Raw genomic sequence first — 25,136 nt, 5'->3', positions numbered from 1 at the left:
ACACTAGTGTAGTCCGACACAGTAGTACAGGCTCCAGATCTAAGTTGGTTTGGGACCTCTTCTCAGATTAATGCTCTCTACTCTGTATTCCCCTGACCTGTAGTTTGGGCATCACTGTGGAGAGGAGCAAACTTGACCCTGTCCACACCTTCCTCAACAGAGATGGTGATAAACGTTACAAACTGATGGGTTTTTCCAATGCTCGATTTGAATTTCTGTCCAAAATTCAAATCAGTGCAGAAGATGTTTCTTATTCTGTTTTTTTCTCTCCTTCACTTTCCCCAAACTATTTAAGAGACACACAAATAACAGGAAAAAGACGGTCTTTGTAGAAAGTTGTTGGCAAAGATAAACAAGGAAGAAAAAAAAAATTTACAGGGCCAAATCTTGAACAGCACAGCTCATTCAGTTCTATTTCAGTTGAACCCTATTTCCTCAGATTTAGAGGATTATGTGCAGGTTATTGTATTTGTAGATTTTGACGTAGTGAGTGGTTGCTCTGTCAATAGGCACTGTCATCTTCTCATCCCAAGGTCCTTTTCCTGAAAATTGCTTGTTTGCACTGTTTCTTTCTTGAGAAAGTAGAGGTGATAAAAGATAAAAAGCTGTTTTAATTCAGGATCTAGCCTGACGCTGATTGTGGCCATGGTGGATGGGGCTGTGACATGCACCCAAAACCTGAAGCTAAGGCTCCTTAAGTCTTACCATCTGCTTGCAGTGTGGGTGGCCACGGAGACTGATGGGACACAACCAGATGTGCAGTAAGCTCAGGGTACGGCAGTTAGACTGTTAGGAGAAGTCAGACAATTAAATACTGAATTACAGGTAGGTAGGGTTGCTTTTCAGATAAACCAGCAGAGTCACTTGGATTACAGAAAGGTAAACTCCTTGCAGCCACCATTGGATCACGCTTTCGTTTCGGAGGCAAAACTGGAAGTTAAATGTAAGTTTAAAAAGCGAGGAGTATTTTCCGTCCATGTTATTTCCCTAATCTGATTTCTCTGTGAGGTCCCACAGCCCAAGATGGAAAAGAACTGCTGAACTCGCTTCTCCGCTAAAAGAAATGTCTGTGGAGCCGCAGTCGAATCTGACTGCTGAGGTCAATTGTACAACATCAGTAACTGCAGATACGCACGGCTTTCCTTCCAGATTGTACGTGGACTGGACAAGAACATTTTCTACATGGCGGCTGGGGCACAGTCCCTTGTTTGCATGCTGGAGGCCTTAATGTGGGTGCCATCAGGGCGATAGATAATGACTTCCTTTCCGGTCGCGTTGCACTGGTCTCAAGTTATGTCAGTCTCTCTTGATTAAGTATTTGAAAGGCAGAAACGGTCTGCCCATAAGGCAGAACAAGCAGATCCTGTTCATCATTAACCACAGGGAGGGAGGGATATCTGCCAGGAGCAAGGAGGGGTAGGTAAAGAAATAGAGTAAAATTTAAACTAAAACCAGATTTTAAGAAAAATATCTCTCTTTAGGAGAGGGCGAGATTAAGTTGTAACTTGTGCTGACCTTCATTTATGTTGTGTGTAAAGTCTGAGTCAAGCTGCGCTTCAGATGCAGAGACCTGTCACTCTGCACAGTGCTTGTCTCAATATTGTTTTCGATTTATGTGGTTGTGTACAAAAAAAGATCAAACATTGAATTTTTGTTTACATTGTTATGTATACTTAGGAATTAAGTTGCCATTACAACTCAGGGTTAGGAACATACATTTTTAAGTTGTAACCATTTCAGGGGCTGTTTTAAGCAAAATTGTTTTCATCATTGAAACAGGTTTTCTGGCATAGATTGTCTGTCATTTGGAAGCTCTCCTTCCAAAAGGCAAATCATTCTGAAAATTTACATCAGACAACAGGTATTTCTACAACAGAAAAGCCCGAATTATAATATTAGGTTTTTCTGAGAGGGAGAAGTTAGGTCTCTTGCCATTGGAAATTAAAAATCTACTTTATTTTAAAAAAGCAAATCCAGAAGATTGTTGCATCAAGACAAAAAACCCGAGTTCAGATTTGCACTGAACCTTGCTTAGCCAAAATTCAGATGAAACCCCTTTGTATTTCATTAGGTAAATGGCATTTGTTGTCAATAACAGAACAATGGAATCACGGTAAATAACATATTCATGCTGCAGTTTGAACGGAAGGGACACTGTCGCCATCCCTTTCAGATTAAGAGTGAAATGGTGACATTTTCTGCTTTCTCCTGTGTGTTCTAGAGGGCTTTCAGCTTACGTAATTCCCCATCTCACTAAAAGCATTGAGATCTTCAGCAGCTCTTGACTAGCAGATACAACTCTTACTTTTAGCTCGGATAGTTCTTACATCAGCATAGGCTGGTTCAGTTGTTCAATGGATTTTCAACTTTACTCTATCCTCTGTTGCCATTCTGTTCATTTTTCTTTTTTCTCCGGGTTGTAGAAAGATTCTTCTTTTTCCAGAAGATGATCTGTCATTCCCAATCCATATAATTATGTCTTTTCCCAGGAAAGAAGAATGCAGTTTATACAGCACCAAAAATTGATTGTAGCTATTACAAAGACATTTCAGATACATCCTGTAGCAGCTATAAAGACAATGGCCTGAATTTGGCTGTAAATTTCATTGATATTTTTGCAAATAAGGATACCTAGACTAATACACTCATTGAAATTTCAATATCACAAGGAATTTAGAAATAGTATGCACCGTCATTTGATGGAAGAATATTCTTACACTCTATTTCTTGATTGTGGCATAATGAAGGGAGCTGTAATGTTGAAAAATAAAACTTCTTTGTTCAATATATACATTGTCAATAAACTTACAGAAGTTGCAAGAGACAAAACATCCTATGCTCGATTGGCACTATATATAATTTTCTTGTGTTTTTTTTCTGGACTTTGGCAAAGCAGAATCTGGCTGGTATTAAGTATAATACTTTAAAGATACTAAAATATAAGATCCTGATAGGCACCTGCTTTTACATGTTTTCCTGTTCTTGAATTGCTTGGTATTTGTCCAATTTTGATTTGCAGTTTTGTTCACATAATTGAACATGATTCTTGTTTTAAACTATACTTTTGTTGTGAAAAGTCATATCAGGATTCATGATGTTACTAGAACCTTAATTTTACTCTTACAACATCAGATTCTTTTTGTAATTCATGTTGTGTGTAAAGAGACTCTGGCCTGCTCTTGCCATAGCAACCACATCTTTTGTTTTTACTAAAAGCAAAAGGAAAAAATACTTGAAATGATAAAGCTTAATTATTAATTTTGGGAAAGTTATCCTTTGATTTACCATTGTTATGTCCTTCAGAAGGGAAAACGTTGATTAGAAAATCTCTTGCTGGTACCAAATTATCTATTACAACGTGTCTCTTAAGCACTATTGTGAGAGGGAAAAGACAGAAATTAGGGCCTCATTCTAAAAAATCATTCATGGGTACAAAAGATAAATTATATTTTTTGATTTATCCTTTCAGTTCCCGGTTATCCATATTGGAATACATGAAGTGTTGCGGAAAACGTTGATTAGAAAATCTCTTGCTGGTACCAAATTATCTATTACAACGTGTCTCTTAAGCACTATTGTGAGAGGGAAAAGACAGAAATTAGGGCCTCATTCTAAAAAATCATTCATGGGTACAAAAGATAAATTATATTTTTTGATTTATCCTTTCAGTTCCCGGTTATCCATATTGGAATACATGAAGTGTTGCCAGTTTTTACAAATATGTAGGTTGTTATGGCTTTGGCCCCGCTGCAGGAATTTCTTATTAATGGTACCACCTGAGATACCTTAAAAAGATTATTTCAAGTTTTTTGGTAGTGCAGAACCATCTAGGTCTCAGCTTCTACATTTTGAGTATTAGGCCATACGTGCTTCTCCTCCGTCTCACCAACAATTTGTCTCTGTCTCTGCACATCAGCTGTATCCCTAGCTACCCCACGGTTGCCTCTTGGGTCATCTTTGTGCCTCTTGCAGTTCCATTAGGCTTTCCCTTCCTTTCTTGGCGCCCATAATGATGTTTTTCCTTGATAGTAAGTCCAAAGGTACCATCATTTTGTTTGTAGATGTAATCTCTAGACAGGCTTGAGCCAGAATTGTGAAGGCTGTCTGCGTTCCGGCAACACCTCATTTCCCCTTCTACCTTTTTTCCGTAGACGTTATGTCTTCAGGCAGGACTACATGTATTTTTGTTTTGCTCTTGCTATTAGTAATCGCTAATATTTAATAATTCATGTAATAATGATCTAAAGTGGGACTGGTTTTGCTCTGTAGTAATCACTTTTCGCTTTGCACTCACAGATGGACTTACAAAGCAAATTTCTTTTCCCATCTTGTGTAGGTTGTTATGGCTTTGGCTCCTGCTGCAGAATTTCTTATTAATGGTACCACCTGAGATACCTTAAAAAGATTATTTCAAGTTTTTTGGTAGTGCAGAACCATCTAGGTCTCAGCTTCTACATTTTGAGTATTAGGCCATACGTGCTTCTCCTCCGTCTCACCAACAATTTGTCTCTGTCTCTGCACATCAGCTGTATCCCTAGCTACCCCACGGTTGCCTCTTGGGTCATCTTTGTGCCTCTTGCAGTTCCATTAGGCTTTCCCTTCCTTTCTTGGCACCCATAATGATGTTTTTCCTTGATAGTAAGTCCAAAGGTACCATCATTTTGTTTGTAGATGTAATCTCTAGACAGGCTTGAGCCAGAATTGTGAAGGCTGTCTGCGTTCCGGCAACACCTCATTTCCCCTTCTACCTTTTTTCCGTAGACGTTATGTCTTCAGGCAGGACTACATGTATTTTTGTTTTGCTCTTGCTATTAGTAATCGCTAATATTTAATAATTCATGTAATAATGATCTAAAGTGGGACTGGTTTTGCTCTGTAGTAATCACTTTTCGCTTTGCACTCACAGATGGACTTACAAAGCAAATTTCTTTTCCCATCTTGATTTGGATGTCTTATCAGCTGCTACTACCATAAACACATGAAATTACTCTATGGGTGTGAAATACCCGACTTCCTTCTTACAGTGCAAATGCTTTTTGGAGATGGAAATATCCATGTAATTTGGAGCGTCAAAACAGCAGATTTGACAGATTAATAAAATACTGAATTAGGGAAGTCTTTCTCAGTCTTTAAGTAGTAGTTGTTCTCCCTATCTTGCCAGTTTGTGGAGTGAAATCAAGACCGAGATTCAGTGCTGAAAACTCTCCTCAAAAAACCCTAATTACTTGCAATAGGAATCTTCACTATCTCACATTTTGAAATTTCTTTCGGCTGGAGTCCTACGCTCACTTTTATGATTTGATGTACAGTAGGATCCTACAATAATTGTAATATCTATAGATGTTATTAATTAAGTTTTCCACTTCCTTATCTCAGAGATAAGAAATGCACTCTATTCTTATGTGAACAGAGTTTACATTGTTAAACATGTATTGGAAGCTGATGAATACCCAATATATATTGGATGAATGAATAGGCTTCTGTTTTGTGTAACACTGAATTATCAAGTTGACCTTGTGTGTTAATGTGCACAGGCTTTAAATCTTTTCAAGAACAACTGGAATTTGTCAACATACTTTTCATTAGTTATGCCCCAAATTTATATTTATTAATATTTTGATTTATGTGTTATTTATTTTATTAATACAATTAAAGCACAAATCTGGGTTCTTCATTTTTGCTTGCATTTAAATGTAGAGATGAAATATTTTCTGCTTATGTTAACAATATCAATAGGTGTTAGGTAACTAAAAAAAGCATGCTAAGAAGTTTTTGTTCAGCTTAAGTGTCGCTGTAGAGTTGTTGGTGTCTTCCAAGGTTAGTGCCCTCCCCCATTATCCCATAAACACCTGGGTAGGTACAGGTTTCCTCATACATGTCAGAAAGGTGCTTGATAAATTGTGCATTTGGGACCCATCCAGGTGTAGGATTTTGCCTTAATGGATCTATTTCCTGGGGCTTAATATGTACTTCTTATTGACAGTGACGTGTAAATACGCACATGGAATCTGTATCTCTGAATTTACTGCATTGAAGGACTTAAAATTGACACATTTAAAAACATTTTTCTGTCAAATATCTATGTTAATAGATATCCATGTTCCGTAAGTAATACCACAAATAGCTTAGGATTGCATTTATGAGAAACTAGGTAAATGTTTAATTTCAAATGCGGTTTTACAGATCCTGGCGTGTCAAACCAGACTTCTTACTACCTCTTTAGTATTACCAAGATTTTTTATTGTTTTTTTGGCCTATGATTGATTTGGTTTTCATCTTACTCTATAGTAGTGCAAATCAAGTTCAAATTCAATGCCATTGAGTCACAGCGGTTCCACTGATACAGAATTCAATCGCAGTCAGGCTCAGGGACTACAATTTTAAAGCCTGATAAGGTATGTTTTAACAGCGCAAAGAGTGCTTGTGTTGGAGATCATCAAAGCAGCTCTGAGCAAGTTAATATCCCTACCGTACTGAAATACCCTGCAGAGATATTATTCCAGGTCTTGAAAACCATATGCATACGTTAGGAAAGAAATGCGCTTGGGCTAATTACCCTTGATTTTCAGCAGGGCCGGTTAGCTTGGCTGCCTTAGCTTAGCACACAGCTAATGGAGCTGTGCTGCTTCGACTTCCACGGGCTTATTTTTGGTAGCTCAGGGACCTCTCCACCGAACGTTGTGTTCTGTACAGATGTACTCTGAGGACCTGTGTTGTATGGCTGAGCTACGTTCCCAATCAACCTATTTAGAAGAGCTAACCGTGTTTTTGTTAATCTATAATATCACCTTTGTTCTAATATTAATGTATAGTATGTTTTTAATAGTAAATTTATGGTTTTTAATAGGTATTAAACATACAGTGATTTGTAGGAACTTCTATAAAATTAATTTAAACATAATACTTAGCAAGTATTTAGGATCCTTTCATTACTGTAATTCATCTCCAATTGCTTACTAGTAAAAACATACATTGTTGTTCTGCAGTCTTTTGTCACAATCCTTGTTGAGTCCTAAGATTAGTATCGAGATAATTAGAACTACAGGATAAAGCTTTTTCTCCTATTGGTAAATCATTCTCCTCCCTATTATGGCTATCTTTTACTGAGAAAAATCATTGAAATGTTTCAAAAGGCATCTACATTGTGTATCACACCTATGGGATATTGAAGTGTTTGCTGTGTACTCAAACCATTAAATCATATTACTCGACCTACATTACAAATCTCTGGAGCTACCCACTAAATAAAATAGCATGTTTCCTTAGGAAGTAGAAAACATATGAGACATCAAAATATTTATTATTAAAACCCAATTTCAGTGTGGGTTCAGTTTTGCATTGGGTTCAGCACTTCAGCTTAATTTGAACAGGCAAGACAAGTTTTTTGGTCTTAGTATGACCATGCATTTATGCTTGATAAAAGCAGCAATGAGAAAACTGAAAATGGAAAGAACTATGTGAGGGCCAAGGAAACTTGTGACAAAAATAAATTTGGGAAGAGGTTCCAAAGACTGATCAGGGAGGGTCGCATGTAAAGGTTACTCTGTGCCCATTTTTGCGGTACCAGCATTTGAGTTATTGTACAACGTTTGCTTTTACCAACGTGATATTCAATTATTACTGAGCGTGTTATGTAACTAATCTTGGTATTTACATGAGAAGACAAAAAAGTCTAACGCTTCCTATGTCTCTCTGTATTTAGTTTTAAGCATTGGTGAAGGTGGATTCTGGGAAGGCAGCGCCCGGGGACATATTGGATGGTTTCCTGCAGAATGCGTTGAGGAAGTTCAGTGTAAACCAAATGAAAGCAAACCAGGTAATCAGATCAAGTTCCTGTTGAATCCTAACAATGACAAATGCAATGTGTCTGTCCGAGCAGAGAGGCAGCCTAGACGGTAATGTGTTATACAGCAGTGCGTTTGTGCAATACTAGAAACTGGAGAATTAAATAAAGCTGAGCTGCTGAATTAAAAAATAAAGATGGGTTTGTTGATCAGATTTTACTGGATGCTGTCCAAGCAAACGGTCTTTCTCATGAGGGACTGCGCTGTGGAGCACTGCGAAACTGTTTACACAGAACTGTATGCAGACATTTTGTAAAGCATTATGCTGCGTTTTATTTTCTCACAGTATGGGAGAATGGCTAATTAGACAGTTAAATAATGGAAGAAAAACTGGTCAGTCATCTCCCAATCTGAGGTAGTCCTACAATGTATTTAGCTCTTGTTCATAGCAATAAAGTTCCCCCTGTTGACCTTTTGTGACATTTTAGAGGAGGCATCCGTTAGTGGGATGTTCCATATACATCCTTACTGATGACAAAGAAAATAGAATCCTCCTTTATCATACACTTGTGCTGCCGTACGTAAGTAAAACACAAGTGACTTTAAGCAAGGAGTCTTTAGAGTTCTGGTTTAATAAAAGAAAAAGAAATGTATGTTGAAGCATGTTATTTTAAGAATTACCTACCATCTCATAATTTCTCTGCTTTTAAGAATTAAGATATGAGGACATCCTCTCTAATTAAAAGCTCATTATAAATGAGCTCTGAGAATATAATTAATGCTCCCCAGGAGCATATGCAGTTTTAAATTAACTATTGATGTGTTTTGGATCTCTGATGTATTGATTAAGAACTTCTGGCATTGCACAGACAATACACTAAAATTTATGCATCGTATCATTCATTCACAAACATTATTCTTTTATGTATGTCATTATGAACTGCACAGGTATACTTTTCTCTTTTTTATGTATACCCGCTGTATAAACATGATAGAATGGAATAGAATGCACTGGACAAGGTAATAGTTCCAGAGTAGTAAGGATTTGGGAATATTTATACGATTTGATAATTATTTTAATTTCATCGGTTATAATGGAAGCTGTGGCCAGATGAAATAGAGTTTAAGGGATGAGCAGAAGAGGAGGCAAAAAGTTAGCTTTTGTAATATGAGAACTTTAAAAGAATGAAGGAATGAGGCATCAGGGACACTGCTCTAGATAACTAAACACTGTGTGAAAAAGTTATACTTCCTTTTCTATTTCCCTTTTGAGAGAGAAAAAGAGAAGGAGGCAAAACCAGATCTAATATTCGGAAAGAATGGATTTAGGCTCTGAGAACAGAGAGAGAATAGTTGTGTAGCTCTTCAAAGGGCTTAAGAACAAATCAGAATTTGAAGGTGGAGGAATATTAAACAGGAGGAAGATTGAGGCTGGAACTGGCAAATCTAGGAGCAGTGCAGTTCTCAAATACCAGATGTAAAAAGAGAATAACAAGTTGCAATTCTAGTGTGATTTCATTTGTTGGAAACGTTATGGAGGACAAATAAATTCAGTCAGTGTGGAACATGAGCTGGTGAAGAGCCACGTGTGAACTGTTCTGAAGATCCTGCAATAAAACCTTGGAGTCACTTGATTGAAAGACTTCAGAAAGATGTAGTCTGTATAAGTAAGTAATCACTAGCACCTTTCTTGAGTCTATTATGGCAACTCTGCATTAAATTTGAGCTGTGCATTTGTCTCCAAATCTGACGAAAATTCTGGGGAGGGACATTAAGTGGAGTTCTAAAACATGAAAGGAGTTTTGCAACTTCTTTAGATATATACAGTGGTTTTGAAGGGAAGGTAAGCAAACCTGTTTGTCACAAATCCTTAGAGATCTTTTTCAAGAAATACTGTAGGAATTAAATTCAGTATATGACATGATTGCTTTAATATATGACAAGATTGTTTTCGTGCAAAAATTTCTTTGATCATTCAAAGGAAAATGAAAATCAAGAAAAAAATTGTCACAAGAGCAGCAAAAGGATTACCAAAGCTGGAAGTGTTAAAAGAATATCAACAGAAACATCTTACAAATTTTCTGACGTGAAATTATGAAGACTTATGCCATGCGTCTGCCAAAACACCAGAGCATTTACTCTAATTTACACCTATTGCATACTATTGTCTTTCCGATTGTTTTCCTATTTGCTTATAGTATAGTGTGCATAATGATGTCAACATAGCTTAAGACTTTAAATGTACCATTCTTCTACTCAAAAAAACGATGAAAATATAATTGACTAAGCACAAAATGGGCGCATTTTCTATACGTTTGAACTTGTGCACTCACGTATTTTGCTGGGCATTTGAAACGAACCAACATTGAAAAATGTCCTGCATCCAGAAGGCACAAATGAGGTACAGTGCTTCTCTGTGTAACGCGACAGAGGTTGGAGCTATGAGTATGAAATATATGAAATCCACAGTATGTGCCATGTTGTTGTTGAAATATGGTATGGACTGAAAGCAGCTGATCACTGAATTGCTTTATGCAGTTAGCTTCATCCCCTTTGCATAGGAAACAATGGAAATGAAAGAGGAGAGCTTTATAAGCAAAAATCAGCCAGTGTGCCCTCTGAGTATGAATGCAAAAGTAATTTAGAAAAATGCGTTAAGCATGGTGAAATGATTAGAAATTAAATTAGGTCTGCTGGGATCGCTGAAAGAACATCAGCTGAGAAACATCACAAACTTGTGCGAGTTGCAAGAATTTGCATCATGGACTTTGCAAAGCAGCGGAACTTCTTATGATAATGATTTAGAAAGTAGATCATCTTAATGTGTAGGAAATGAATCTCAAACTCAGCCTTTTTCAGACCAGCACCACAGTAACAATCCCTTCCTATAAATGAGATTTAGGAACATTTCTTCAAACAGCTTCCCTTTGCTATTAAGTTTGAATAATTGTGTTTAATAGTAGCTTGTCATTTGCACGCCATGAATGAAAGAAAGAGAAATAGTTCTTGGAAAAAACAAACCGCAATTAAACACTACATGCCCAGTAAAACTGGCAGGCAGGTGTTTCATGTCATGCTGATGTGTCATCTCACTTCTAAGACAAGTTCAATTTTCAGGGAACTTCATTGCCAATCCAGACTGTTCAGTGGAAGTAGGCAGTACAGAACAGCACCTGGTTCCTGTGATCTCTTCAAAGATACCATGCTAGCTTGGCAAGTTCTGTCTTCCAAAGAAAAAAAAAAATCACGTTGACTGGCATTAATTCTATATCCCTTCTTTAATCCTTCATTAACTGAGACTTGTAGGAATCATTCCATTATTTTGCTAGGATTGATGCCAGGCTTATAGGCTTTTAATTATCCAGGTTGTCTCATTTGCCCTTTAATAGCACTGGCGCAGGGTCCGCTGCCTTTCAGTCTTAAGTTGTTTCCTTGACATTTCAAGATCTAATGAAAAAAGAGTAACGACTAAGAAAATCGTTACCGTTGGTCTGCTAAGTTCTTTTGCCTGCTTTTAAAAAATTCTTAGACACAAAACCTTCGTACCATCTCATTTGAAAAAGTGTTGCCTTAGTAGCCAGTTTTTACCATTCTCCAGAATTATTCTTAGAGTGAGAGTATTCCTTCAGATGAGATTCATACCACATCTTGCCTTTTCACTGTACAAACACAGAATACAAATGTTACATATTTCTTCTTTCTGCATTGACAGTTTTCCTATGTTATTCAGTAATGAACCAATTCCATTCTTAGATTTCTATGTATTCCTAAATACGTGAAAATATACTACATTTTTTTGCTAAAATGTTCTGAGTAGATTGAAGAGTGTTCTGTGCAGAAGCAGCTTGATTCGTCTAAAATACAAGTTAACTGAAATCTATGCAAATGTGAGGCACTACCTTGGGTTAATAGACATCTTAAAAGGATTTATTAGCTAAGTGCTGTTGATGCGGCAGAGAATCACAGGTCGTCTTGGATCTCTGGCAGCAGTAGTTCGCATCCACTGAGAATACACTATGTGGCATAGCTTTGTTGAATTTTGCTACCTATAAAAAAAAGCAAGGCTTTTCATTTTACCAGTTTATTCACCCCTTAAAATTCATTATCCTTCTTAAAATAGTAAGAATTCATACCTAATACCTTCCAATGGGAAATGAAGTACAGAAGAATCCATCGTCCATAAAATCAGCTGCCCCACCAATGGAAGATATAGTTTCCTTCCTCCTACTTAAGTTTAGATACTTCCATTTGCTTTTCTTCCATCATAGGGTATTACTCCGACTTGAGAGGTTTACTACAAAAATGCTTTCTATCAGACTTGTGATTCTATACTCCATGTCCTTCAGAATTTGGAGATATAGATTATCTGATTGCTCATAATTGAGGTGAAGTATTCATTTTGTTTTCAAGCTAGAAGTTATCTTTAATTACATTTTGTCTTTACTGTTTATTATTCCTTCCCCCCTACTGCTGTGCCTGAAGAACTCTTAGATTTTACAAATGATACTGAAATGAAGGCAAGACTCAGTGTGTCTTCTAGTAATTCTCTCTGTCTTTCAACTCTTGGCCTCCTCAGTGCACCTTTCCTTGAGTTCCATGCTCATCTTTAATGCCTGATTTTTACATACCTTTACATGCCTTTTAATACATGATTTGTCCTTCAGTAGCATCCTCCGTTCGTTCTTCTATCCTGTGGCCTTGGGGTACACCTTATTAGTAGTTGTAGTTGCCATGCGAGTCCTGGGAGTTTATTTCAGACTAGATCTAATCGGGACATGTGGCTTGAACGACCATTAGCAGTTGTTCAAGAGCTCATTTTTCCATGAAAGAATCCCATTCGCAAACGCTGAGGTCTGCTCAGTCCAGTGGGCTGCAGCAGAGTAGGCAGCACTTACAAAGCACATTCCTGGCCCGGACTAAAATGCTAATGTAGATGCGCCCATGCTGACCTCTAGTGTCACTGGTGCTCTGAGCAGACACTACCTAGCATCTAAGCTGGGATTTCTCTCTCAAAATGTCTGTACTTAAACGTTCGGTATAGCTTACACCTGAGTTTCCAGCAACTTGAAAATATAATGACAGATTATCCAGTTAGTTCCCTTGCCCATTTCTTTTTACCTATGTAATCATACACGGATGTTATAAGCAGAAAGTGCAGCATTCCTTATCCAACATTCCCTCTAGAATTCAGAAGTTACCAAACAAGTCAAAGCTGTGTTAATAAAAAGAATATTTTGCTACACAGATGGCTGAAGTACAGAGTTTTCTTTCTTCCGCATTCTTAGTTTTTTAACACCTTGTGCATTCAATAAAAACAGATTTGTTCCTCATTTCCACCATCCCTTTTTATAATTAGCACAACACCTTCCCAGACAACCTAGTCAGCCAGGCTGCTACAAAATTGATTTGCCTTCTTGCAAAAAAGGAAGTTGTCTTGCTGTGAATTGAGGAGCTACATCTGTACCGGTAGCTGGTGGCTGTTCTGTCCTCTGCGGACAAGTGGCTTGGCACATACTGTATCTGAAAGTTTTCTTCCCCTTGCCTGCAGCATCAAGGTTGCTTTCTCCATGCTGCCTTTTGGAACAGTCACCAACATTATTTGTCCACTGAAATATATCTGGGTACTGTTTGGAAGAATAATAGTTGGCATAAGTGGAAGTTGTGCCAGGGACCCACTAACAGTGAAAGAGGATGGATGGTTACACGCCAGAGCACAAGTTGCAGCCTTGGCTGTGTCCTGTATGGACATACGTAGGCTGCCTGAAGTACTAAAAACCCACATTTCCCCAGCTTATGCTCTTACGTAGCTTATATTTAATTTCAAGCATGTCCTGTTTAACCTTTCATGAGAAGGATGGGTCCCAGAAAATTAAATTTTGGCATTCTTTTTTTCTACATTTTGAAGCATCTCGGGGTAGTGACGTGGTAGGTATATTACAAGGTGTCATTACTGGGTGTACTCTGTGAGGCAGATGAACAATAAGCATACCACAGAAATTTGGTCTGTGTGTGCGTGTGTGCATCCCATTGCATCCCAGTGTGGAAAAGAAACGTGATGTGCTGAGTCTGGAAGTCCCCATCCCCAAATCATCAAGCCCAGAGGACATGATGGAGCACGTGTTCACATGTATGGATTTCTTTCCTGAATAGAAAAGGAAAAAACGTGCACCCATCTCAACCTGACATCCAAGCAGAGCACAGCTTGCGTGTGCATCCAAGGTCTCCGATGGTGGACTTGCTGTGGAATAGACCTGTCCCTCAGCTAGCTACACTGGGCTTGGAGCACTTGGATAGAGCCATCACCCTTCTCCTTCCTGTAAGTTATGGGTCACCTGATTTTGGCAGTCAGGGGCTACATTTACATAGATGGACAGTTTAAGATGTGCTTCAAGTCTCTGACGAGGCTTTGCTCAGTTTACATCCAGATAGTAGTTCTTGAGCTCGTGTAAAACTGGAATTTGTGAGTTGTAGCTCTGGTCCTTCTAGAAGAAGGACAGGAGTCTGGGTTTACCAGATTTGCTGTTTGGACATAATAGATAGCCAGAACATAATCGGCTGTAAAAGCACTCCCTAATCACATATACTTATGCATGTAAAGGTCAGCACTGGGAGAAAAAAACAGAAAGCAAGAAATCTTTTCATCCAGCCTCTTTCCTTAATTACCCACCTTTTATAAATGACCCAAATTAACAAAATCTTTTTTAAACAACTTTTTCCTGGTTTGTTAGGATCAGTTCTGGGTAGTTATTTAACTAGAAAGAGAACTGTAGGAATAGATGGAAACATTTTAGAGATTATTAGAACTCTGAAAAATTCTATAAACTGAATAACTTTGAAAACCACTGGAAGGAAGAGGGTTTCAACAAGACAGAAGAGCCTGTCAATAAGAGATGCTATCTGACCAGATGAGCGCCTCGAGGTTTTTGATAATAATTTTTGATAAATGCTACTTCCACATGATTTCACCTTGAATGGAAGGTACCCAGGTATCTGTGACAAAATCATCACGCAACATAAAACCGTTAGGCATGAACAGCAGCAGTTAAGGACAAAACATTACGGCAGCTGGAAGGAGTAAATGGAGGCAGTATAAAAATAATTTATATATGTAAGAAGGGAAAGACACATTTTTGTTAGGACAGTTAATCACAAACATTCTCATGTCAGTTGTGTGAAGAGCTAAGAAGTCTGATAGCTTGGAGATGTGTTCTGACTCAACAGTGCAGGCAATGGCTGGACTTAATATGGCACAGAGAATATAAACCAAACAAGCAAAAAAAGAATTGAAAGCGCAAGATTGCCTCACATGTAAGTGGGCTTATCGTGGTAAAAAGTGGTGTGATGTGGAGACAAATTCAGCCATTTGAAAATGGATAGAAAGCTCAAGGGATTAAAGTTATATCTTTGTAATCCCAGACAGGGTCCTAAATGTGGGACATGCAGTCCCACAGATCTGTTTATTGAAGTTTATCCGTGCCTGTTGAGGAACATTGTCCAGCTATCAAACCCTGGTACCCAGAGCTCAAACGGACAGGTCAAACACCGTTCAGTAAGTCCCCCCCGCCTTGAAGGATACTGTCCGAAGCTCTGACCTCTGAAGTACTCTTTTCTGCCTTGCTTCTGTATTTTGCACAACAAACCACATGGCTCACATGATTCTGAAAAGTTTCATCTTTTGATCAGTGGTGTTCTGCCACAAAATATGTTTCCCATGTACAAATTTGTAATTAAAAAAAAGGTCAATAGACAACAAAACTCAGCACAGTGATCATCCGCAAAGATACTGTGTTCTGTTTTATGGCTTAGAAAGATCAGGAATACGCTACATACCGTATTTTTGCATAAATTGCATTCCCTTCCATCAAACAGTGGGAAAAATACTTTATACTGGAACAAAAAAGTCAATGCAAAGAGTTAGATGTGAGGTGCTGGCAAGCCAGTCCACAAAACCCAGCTGACGTAGGAGCTCGGTGCAATAATACTCAACTAATTCTGACAACTCTCTGTAGCTGAGGATGTAAAATCAACTCCACTTTTTGTCTCAAGTAATGGAAATTTAAAGAACGAACCTCATCAAGTTTCTGCACTTCAGCTTTGCTGAGCAAAGCATTTGTGTTCGCGGTGATGATAAACAGCAGTTTGGGAAAAGACTTCTAAATGAATCATCACTCAGTAATAACGCTAATTTGGAAGCAGAGGTAACATGAGAGCTGGTTTTGTCTGCAGGCTGGCTATCGGGTGGAGTCGTGTGCCGCCCACACAACCTGGTAATGTGTGTTCTCTCTGACCAAGGCTGCCTTGAAAGACCGTGCATTCTTTCCGTCTTGGTCTTCTGACCAAGATGCAATAGAAGTTTCTTACGATAATAGTAGTATTTGTAAGAAATGCTTTAGAAGACTGAGTCTACTGACAAATGTTGCCGGTCAGCTTCTCTCTCTCAAATTACAGTGGTTTTCCTTTGCTAGTGATATGAGTTTGGTTTCAAGAAAGAGTAAAATAAAGTATTCCACAATAATAATTTCATAATTTATCCAGTTTTTGAGAACAGCATAGAGGAAAAACATGAAAACATAATTCAAAAGAAAGAAAACACAAGCCTAGGTCTAGAGCTTGTAAAGGATGTAAGCCTGTCTGCATCTTTATCTCTGAATAAGTAATTTTTAATTCATAATATTTTACTGTCTCGGCTCCTCAGCTGACATGCACTTCATCCCTTTAACTCTGATTTTCATGCTTGCTAAGAGCCACTTAGGAGTAACTGTAATCAGCTGAAAAGGAGCAACACAATTCTCTAAAGCATTGAAATAGGCTAAAAATAAAATGCACAGCAATATAAAATTAAACTTACATGTTAGGAAACTCAAAATTTCAAATGCATCTGGGCTTGTTGATGTGTGAAATCGGACATGCAAGTGTAGATTTTTTCCTTTTCTGATTCTTTCTGCATTTTTTCCTCAAAAAAAAGTCTATCAAACCATACAGGATAAAAAAGTGCAAACTCTGAGGAGTGTCTCAAAAAGAATGGAGTTACCATTACAGCATCTTCCTTTTACTTCCAGTGATGCGTTCACATGTTCTGTTCAAAATCACAGTCCATCTAACATTAGGAAGGAACTTTTAAAGCCTGAGAGCATATAGAGATACCAAAATTGTCCAATGTTACAAATTACTTTAGAAGTCTGAAAAAGATAAGGGTATAAAGTGAATGATCTGTAAAGTGATACAGCCTTCTGAGGAATTTAAGCCCAATTATTGGTTTAAGACAGGATACTTCGGCCTGTGGCAGAATTTGAGCAGCCCTGTTATGCAATGTGCTAACAATTTAGAAATAATACTTAATTTTTTTGATTCCTAGTTGTTCTTGTGGAAACTGCACATATAACGCGTTTTTTTCAACCCCTCAAAGTCTGGGGTCAAGTTATTTGATTTTTTAACCAATTTGGCATATCTTAATGATTGCTAGTAGGCAAAAATCCTTTGCTTTCACCTTCTGGAATTTTGGAGCATTTCAAATTTAATGAAGAATATATTTTTTGATAGTAACATCTCTTCCCTGTACTAATAGTTCTGGTTTTTCTTGATTAGAGATACTTCTTAATATCTTATGATCCTGTGATCAAATATACTTGATCTTTGCTTTTTCTATAAATATCTCAAATTATAGCAGCAATAGGTTTTAGCTTTTATTTTTATTTTACATCTTTTTTTTCCTGAAATTCTGTTTAATCAGGATTCTCTGACGCACCTGTGCAAATATTATTTATATCAGAATACAACTTCTGTTCAAATCCTTCTGGGTATGTATCAGGATTAAATAAAGTGCCATATTTCATTTAACTCATTTCATTTAGCATAACCTAACACTTTTTAAAACCATTTACTTAGAATGGCTAACATAAAGCAAGGCAAGTCTTAGATCTATGCATATTCTGACAGTGTTGATAAGTCATCATTTTCTTCTGTATTCTCCTGTACTAAGTGACACATTTGGGTTTTTTCCCCTCTTATTGGCTCAGATAAAAGGCTTGACAACAGAGGCTGAAAACTCTTTGAAGCGCTCCCCAGTTATTTGAGATCAAATTCTTATTAATTTGAGGAAGATGATAGAGCATCTACTTACAGTAATGGCAGTGCTGGAGGTGATCAGGAAAATGATACCTAAATAGCAGCAGCTGTTAGATAATCCATAGTCTGATCTTAAATTATGTCACTGCTTTTTGCTTCCATACCTGCCTGCAACAAAAGAGAACGGAAAGGGGCTTTTTCCAGCTTGCCAAAAGATCCGCCAATGCCTGATGGTGAGAAAATGGCTTGATAACATGCTACTTGATAACAGTAACTGATCATAGTAGAAGCAGCATGAAAACAAGCATGTTGTTTTGATTCATTAAAAAACCCAATCAGTTATTACATTACATACCACTCGCCGATTTTATTCTGTAGTGCAAACCATGTAGGTGGAATACCTCCCTTGCTAGAAAGCTCTGCTAGTTTTATTATCGGATTGGTATCAAAGGGAAACTCTGGGGTCTCATCTTGCCTTGTGAACTGTTAACCCAGGCTGGTGAGGTAAGTGTTTTAAAGTGTAATTTCTTCAAATGAAGGTCATTTTCTCTCCGACATTTCACCTTGGGCTCAATCAGCTCTAGGTAGGAAGCCCCAGACTTGACCAGTATCTCAGGTGGCCTTCAGTATGGTCACAGAGCTTGCAGAGAGAAGTTTTTCTGTTAAGGGGCCTCACACGCTCTCCTTCCCCCCCATTTCTGTTGCTTTCTGTCTCCAGATGTCTTGCTCTTGGATATCTGCCACTGTCTGTTTTGTGCATGCAGGGCAGAGTCAGAAGGGACCGGCCAGCATCGTTGCAGCAGATTTTCTGTGGCAGTGGTTCTGAAGGATATGCCTCCAGCGTTGGGCTTTGAAACTCGCTGTGCCAGGGCTGTGCTTACTCAGACTGTCAATATCCCAGCGTGGGTTTATTTAGCTAAGTGAAAGAACATCACATCAATATTGATAGTCTTATTTTTCAAGTCAGGAATAGGTTATTTGTCTTAGGTAAAACAGACAAACCTGAGTAAATGTTTCTAATTCTGGACCCACAAAATGTATTGAATTTTAAATGGTAATGGAGCTTGGCCACACTATTTATAAAAGCACGTTTGCATTTGGTACAGAATTTGGAAATTTGGTTCTGCTTTCTGATCTGAAGTGAAAGATGCCCAGCGACTTTCTTAAGCCTCAATTCAGGCTACAGTTCGCAAATATAAAAAATGGCTGCAGAAGTCAAGATACTTTTGTGGATGATTTACAAGCAAAAAGGACTTCGGTGTATTGTTTTGGGGCTTTTTTGTAGCCAAAAGTTCAACTATAATTATACAAAAATCACAGGAAGCTACAGAATCTTTACTTTATGCTTACAGGTATGTTATACACATATCAAGCACTAGTTCAATGTTATCCAGAGAGACATTTAAAATAGTTACATATTTTGGCTGCTCTCCTGGAAATAATAAAAGGAATTACATTGGAATTCCCTGTACAACATATTAGTAGTTTAAGGAAATTAAATACAATGTATCCTTGTCTCATTTATCTAAAAAATCCTTACATTTAAAAAATTACAGTTTGTGGAGTACAGGTTAACAAGAAACCTCTAGAAGGTCTAACATTACCTTTTGGCTGAATAGTTAAAATGTTGGATCATATGAGTTAAGAAAAGTACTTCTACTCCGTTGGACACGTTTGTGTGCAATAATACACTGCAAGAGATGGCAAACTGACGTTAGGTAACAAGCGTAGAAGGCTTTGCAACCACATTATAATGAAAGATGGAGAGTATCGGTGTTTCAGTATGTGCTGGAAATGTTCATACGTGCTATGAAAGCTATGCGTGGTCAAAACAAAAATGGATTAGCAAAAACAATCCAGTCAGATATCAGCAACGCTGATAACAGACAGGGCTTGAAAAAATCTTGGCAGTGGAAAGGAGGAAGATGTGTTGAAAAATGATCCATGCCACGAGTCTGTCTTTGCCAAAGTATATCTGCAGGAGGGAAGGGAAAGGAAGGGGTTTCATGCTTTTAGCACATCTGCGCTTTGGAAGCTGTCAGTTGGAAAGTACCTAAGCACAAGAATAACCCAACATTTCTGTAAAGTTTTAAGTTAAAATTAGCACAGACGTGCTTACAGATGCTTTTACATGGCTATGTAAAAGACAGAGACTTATCACTTTATCAGTTGCTAAGTGAACTAAAAGGTTTATAGTAATATCTCCGTCTTGTACAATGTTGTCTGCGTAAGCACATCCTTTTTGGGTGCAAATTTTGCGCAACAGTATTCTCTTTGTCAGTTACAGGTTTTTCTCTACTCCCTATTTCTGCTCTACAGTTGTACTGGCACAAAGCTTTGCGTGGCTGCACTTTGGACTGAGCGGGAAAAACGTAGTGCTTATTTGGTAGGTTTGAAGGCTGCCCTGTAAGCAGACTCTCTTGGGAAAATGATCAATGATGGATGGAAAGGACAAGAGTCCCATCAGTTGCTACTGCATAGAACTACAGCCTGAGTCAGCTGTCCGATAACACAGCAGTTATCGAAGAGCAGGAGCTAGCAAGCACCCCCTACTTTGCAGTAATAAGCTGGTGGCAATTATAAGGCACTTAAAAACAATTAATCCTTTCCATGATGCTTTTGTAGTATGAATGGAGTTTACCTGATTGAACGTAGACAGCAAAGCTGCAGTGGGGAAAGGTTCACATCACCTAACTACGTAAATTTATATGGTATTAACATTTCCACCTGGGCTCGTCACCTTCGGATACCGTTCTACCTTTTTAGAATGTCTGTGTGCTTCAAACATTTCGCTCAGCCCATAAATTTAGGGATGCAAGCCAATCCTTTGCTATTCAAATTTAACAAATCGAAATGAGGAAGCAGGGGGAAGGATGGGAATCTTCATGACGTTATTTATTTGCCATCAGAATTAAACTCCATGATAAAAGATTTCTAAAGAAAAAATTCAGAAAAAAACCTTTTTGAATTGCAGCTACTATTTGCATTCTCAATTTTCTGTCTCTCAGATAAGTTAGAAAACTAATTTTTTTATGTTATATTAGCGTTTGTTAGTCAACACTTTAAAAAGAAAAGAAACTTATATTCCTGACTGTAAATCCCTATAGATTATACTTTTCCTTTCATTTGCCAGGATAAAACCTATGCTTTGGTCTCATATAAGACTTTGAAGACTTTGAGTAGGCCTCTGGTTGAGAGGAAATGCATATATATATAGACAGGAATTGTCCAAGGCACTTCCACAAAAATCACAGATCTATTTTGCTAAGATTTTATCATCCAAAGACAGGATACAGTTACATGCGTTAAACAAAAGACTGTGAGAAAAAACAATGCCGGGATTTATTTACTTTTAAGAACCAGAGGATGTTTAAAATGTAATAGAAGGAATGGTGATTTTCGCTAAGTGCTCGCCCCAGACAACAGAAGGGCAAATTGTAGATAAGTGCGCTGATTAGTGCTGCGGGAAGAAAAGTTTAGATAAAATCAGAGGAGAGGTACAAGGCAAAATTGGAATAGAAATGTAATCCTTCAAATTTCTCTGTTTACTGGTAAGTACTGTTATGATCCTAGATGTAGGCTGTTAGCTGCTGATAAAATAATGCCCACAGACAGAAGGAAAATCTGGCTAAAAAGTGAAACAGTGAGTCTTGAGATAAGGAATTCCTTCGGCTGGAAAAGGGACTCGCAGTGTTGCTGTAGTTCTTTGGTGATAACGTCTCAATATCTAGTCTAATTTTAAACACTTAAAACTCTGTATCTTCCGACATTTCTGTTCAACAGTATAGGGCTGTGAAATAAAGATTAAGGTGGTTTTTTTTTTAAATTATCAAGGCTTCTGTAGCTCTGGGGCAGTTCTGGGCCTTCCTCCCTCCGTTCTTGTGATCACCACAGAGCTCAGCTTTCCTCAGTTTCTTCTCCTGAGCTTTTCTCTTTTCTTGGGAAAAAGAGCAGAGAACTGAGACCCCTTCTTTGCTCCCGTCCTCTTAACTAGCTCACGAGTGGCACTTCACCTCCGACACGACACACCAAAGCTTTATAATTATTCACCCATTTTTAACTAGTTACCAAACATCCAGACATCATCATTACAGGTAAGAGGACACAAAATCACGTATTCTTTCTAGTGGGTTTTTTTCTGGTTTTATTTGCTTACTCAAATAAGAAAATAAGGTGAAAAATCTTCTAGAAATGTAGCAGTACCCAAAGCTAAGTTACGGGGAGGAGTTTTGACAGGGCATGCTTTATTTGAAGTGTGCACTGCAAGGCAATTTCAAGGAAATTGAAACTCCTAATTGCTAATCAGTTAGGAAAACAGGTAAATCAGGTGAACTTCTTTTTATTCTTCTCTCATTCTTGCTTATTTTTAGAAAACAAGTTTTAAGGGTGTAGTTTGTTTTCCTATGAACATTTAAAATCTTTGTATTATTCTTACTCATTTGGTTTAATTCTTCCATCATAAATGAATGCAATTTTCATGGTGTATGCTGCTGACATGGCGAGGTATCATCTGTTTTCTGCGCAGCAGATGGACAGATGAAAGAGGAAGATTCTTATTTTCTTGCAAATGTCTTGTTTAATGGGGACAATGGTAGAGTCCATAGAAAAACAGGAAGGTGGAAATGCTTGTCAGAAGGATCACGCATTCTTGCTCTGCAATTAAGAGTAGGTAATCCCCAGTTTTTGTCTTTTCTAATTTATGCCTGTGAGGTAGTCTAACAGAGTGGGAAAATGCTATTCCTGCTGAGCAGCCTGGTATTCGTTTTCTCTCGGCATCATATCTCATCTCCTGAGGATGCCTCCTATGCTGCGGTATAGAAGATGCTATTCTTAGGAACGGATGTCCTCAGGTCCCCACTCCCCCAAAACATATTGCAATATTGTTAAAAAGTACCGACGCTTAGTAGTACATGTAGACACAGTCCCAGACCTTGACACAAGGGCTTAATGACTCTAAGTAGCTTGGGGTGGGAAGTGTTTATAAGACTGATAAGTAGGGAAAAACATACACCTGGGAAGCAAAATAGCTGACGTGGTTGCAAGTGCTGTTAGTTCTATATATTTCGGTGCACCACTGCCTCCAGCTTCCCTTCTGTTTTGTGTGTGTGTTTAACCGTACGTTTAGTAGTGGCGCTAACCTGTGAAATAGATATATATTGTTTTTACGTTAGGTTGTGTGTAAAACTCTTTATGTAAATTGTTCCTAAAATAATGGCCGATGCGTCTAAAGTTTAAGTAATCTGGAAGCCAAGTTTGTGCTTAGTCATGCTTCTATTTGTATGGGAAGAGAACTATCTAACGTTACTGAATTTCTTTTCCTCATTAAACAGGAGTTGAGTTCATGAGCATATATCTTGTTAGTTATCTAATAAGTGCAGGTAATACTGATTATTTAATTAGAAGCTTCACCTCTAACAAGATGGTTTTAAGTATTACTTTTGATAGATGTTTTAGGGTTCAGTTCTGAAAATATAAAATTCTTAAACCTAAAGGTGAACTATAATATGAATTTCTTTTCCTCATTAAACAGGAGTTGAGTTCATGAGCATATATCTTGTTAGTTATCTAATAAGTGCAGGTAATACTGATTATTTAATTAGAAGCTTCACCTCTAACAAGATGGTTTTAAGTATTACTTTTGATAGATGTTTTAGGGTTCAGTTCTGAAAATATAAAATTCTTAAACCTAAAGGTGAACTATAATCATTATACAAGCTATACCGTAGTTGCTGGATTTTGGGATTCAGTGAGATTTCACCATGTAGATAGAGTTGGAAGATTGAAATGTATTATAAATATTCTTCTTCAAAAGTAAGTAAGTCTTTAGAACTTCTTGAAGTCCTAAACTTACTTTGTAGGATGTTGCAACTTGTACGTCACATTTGAAAGTTAATCAGAGGTGCTTAAGCTAATGGATTTTAAAGCACCAGCCAAACATTTAAGAAAGTTCTTGCAAAGCTGTTTTGATCGATTAGGTAAGAAATTTATCATATATGGGATACTTTTAAACCACACTGAACTTGACTGTTTTCTGTAAAATGGAGGCCTAGTGTAGATATGCCTCATGCATATTTCTAGCATATCACAAACTGCTGTTTTGCAGTATGAAGTTAATTTAGTTTCTGGTCTCAGTTGGTTGGGAAGTGGACGTTGGCAATAGTCTTGAAGTCTTGTATAGCTTCTTTCTTAAATCATAACAGTACACAGGTTTATGGCTGCCATATCTGTTTTATGACGTCTAAGTAGCTACTTTTTGGGTATTGCTTGAAAATTAATAGACTTTTTTTAGATTATTTTTTATAAATATTTAAATAGTCATCTCTTAACCAGTGACTCCAGTGTGAGAATCTTCCTGCTGCTTTGGTCTGATTTATTACTGAATCTTTTAAAAGTAAAGAATCAGTAAATACTTGATTATCCTTCTTCTAGATTGATCAGAATAACAAATAAGGCAGAGCGTAAAAGCTATCATCAGATCCACTTAGAATCAAAAGATACTAAGAATTTTCCTTTAAAAACAGTATCCAGTTGCTTAGGTTGTGCTGTATGGAAACAGCATTGAAGTACTAGTTAGTGTGTCATTAAGCACAAATACTTTTGGGATTCTCCCAGTGTTTTTGAGCACAACTATAAGCACGGATACATTTCAAGCTGTTATTTATGAGAGACAAACTTGAAAAAGCATCCGGTAGGAATTCTTACACATACTATGTAATTGTAAAGGTACATGTAGACATATTTCCTTATATTTTTACTCCTTGATTCGTGGTACCCTTTTTATTTTTAAAAGCGATGTTTGTGTTCTGGCTTTTCTAGTTGTTTTGTTGAAGCTTTGTGAGCACACAAAAGCTGAATATGGAAAAGTATAGTTTCTCTTCATCTGCCCCACTTCTTAAAATGACCTCCATATTGTGTTTGCCTTTTGTTCTGTTTTGTCTTGTGGATTTTTTTTTTTTTTTTAATGATAATCTGTTTGTGCAAAACTGATGTTTCAAAAAGGGGAAAAAAAATTCAAATCACATTTGAGATTGTAGGCCTTGATGATTTCTAGTGGTAATCTACCTATAGGTTGTACCAATGTGAGAAAGCACACATGTTTTTCCTGAGGAAGCATCGTACCATATTTTCTCATTTGGGAATGGACTCTAGTACCTGATAAATAAACTGGAAAGCTGAAGGGTGATAAAAGGGTTGACGGACCCCTTGGCGTGGCATGAGGGCCTGTGCTGATGGCGTCCTGGGGAGCAGGGGAAGGCGCGTGAGGGCAGAGGCTGGGCTGTCGGCAGG

The 25,136-nt window shown here is 37.7% G+C and overlaps 1 protein-coding gene across 1 annotated transcript in view; it reads left to right on the top strand.

The window, feature by feature from the left end:
• Positions 1–25,136, top strand: part of SHANK2 (SH3 and multiple ankyrin repeat domains 2) — a 325,234-nt gene that overhangs the window by 103,571 nt on the left and 196,527 nt on the right. The window contains exon 12 of the mRNA XM_009286552.1: positions 7,703–7,816. Within this exon, the coding sequence (XP_009284827.1) occupies positions 7,703–7,816 (114 nt within the window). The remainder of the gene's footprint in view (positions 1–7,702; positions 7,817–25,136) is intronic.

Source organism: Aptenodytes forsteri, unplaced genomic scaffold (genome assembly GCF_000699145.1).
Source record: "Aptenodytes forsteri isolate BGI_AS27 unplaced genomic scaffold, ASM69914v1 Scaffold252, whole genome shotgun sequence".
Taxonomy (NCBI): domain Eukaryota; kingdom Metazoa; phylum Chordata; class Aves; order Sphenisciformes; family Spheniscidae; genus Aptenodytes; species Aptenodytes forsteri.
This window is presented reverse-complemented; position numbering and strand designations above follow the sequence as displayed.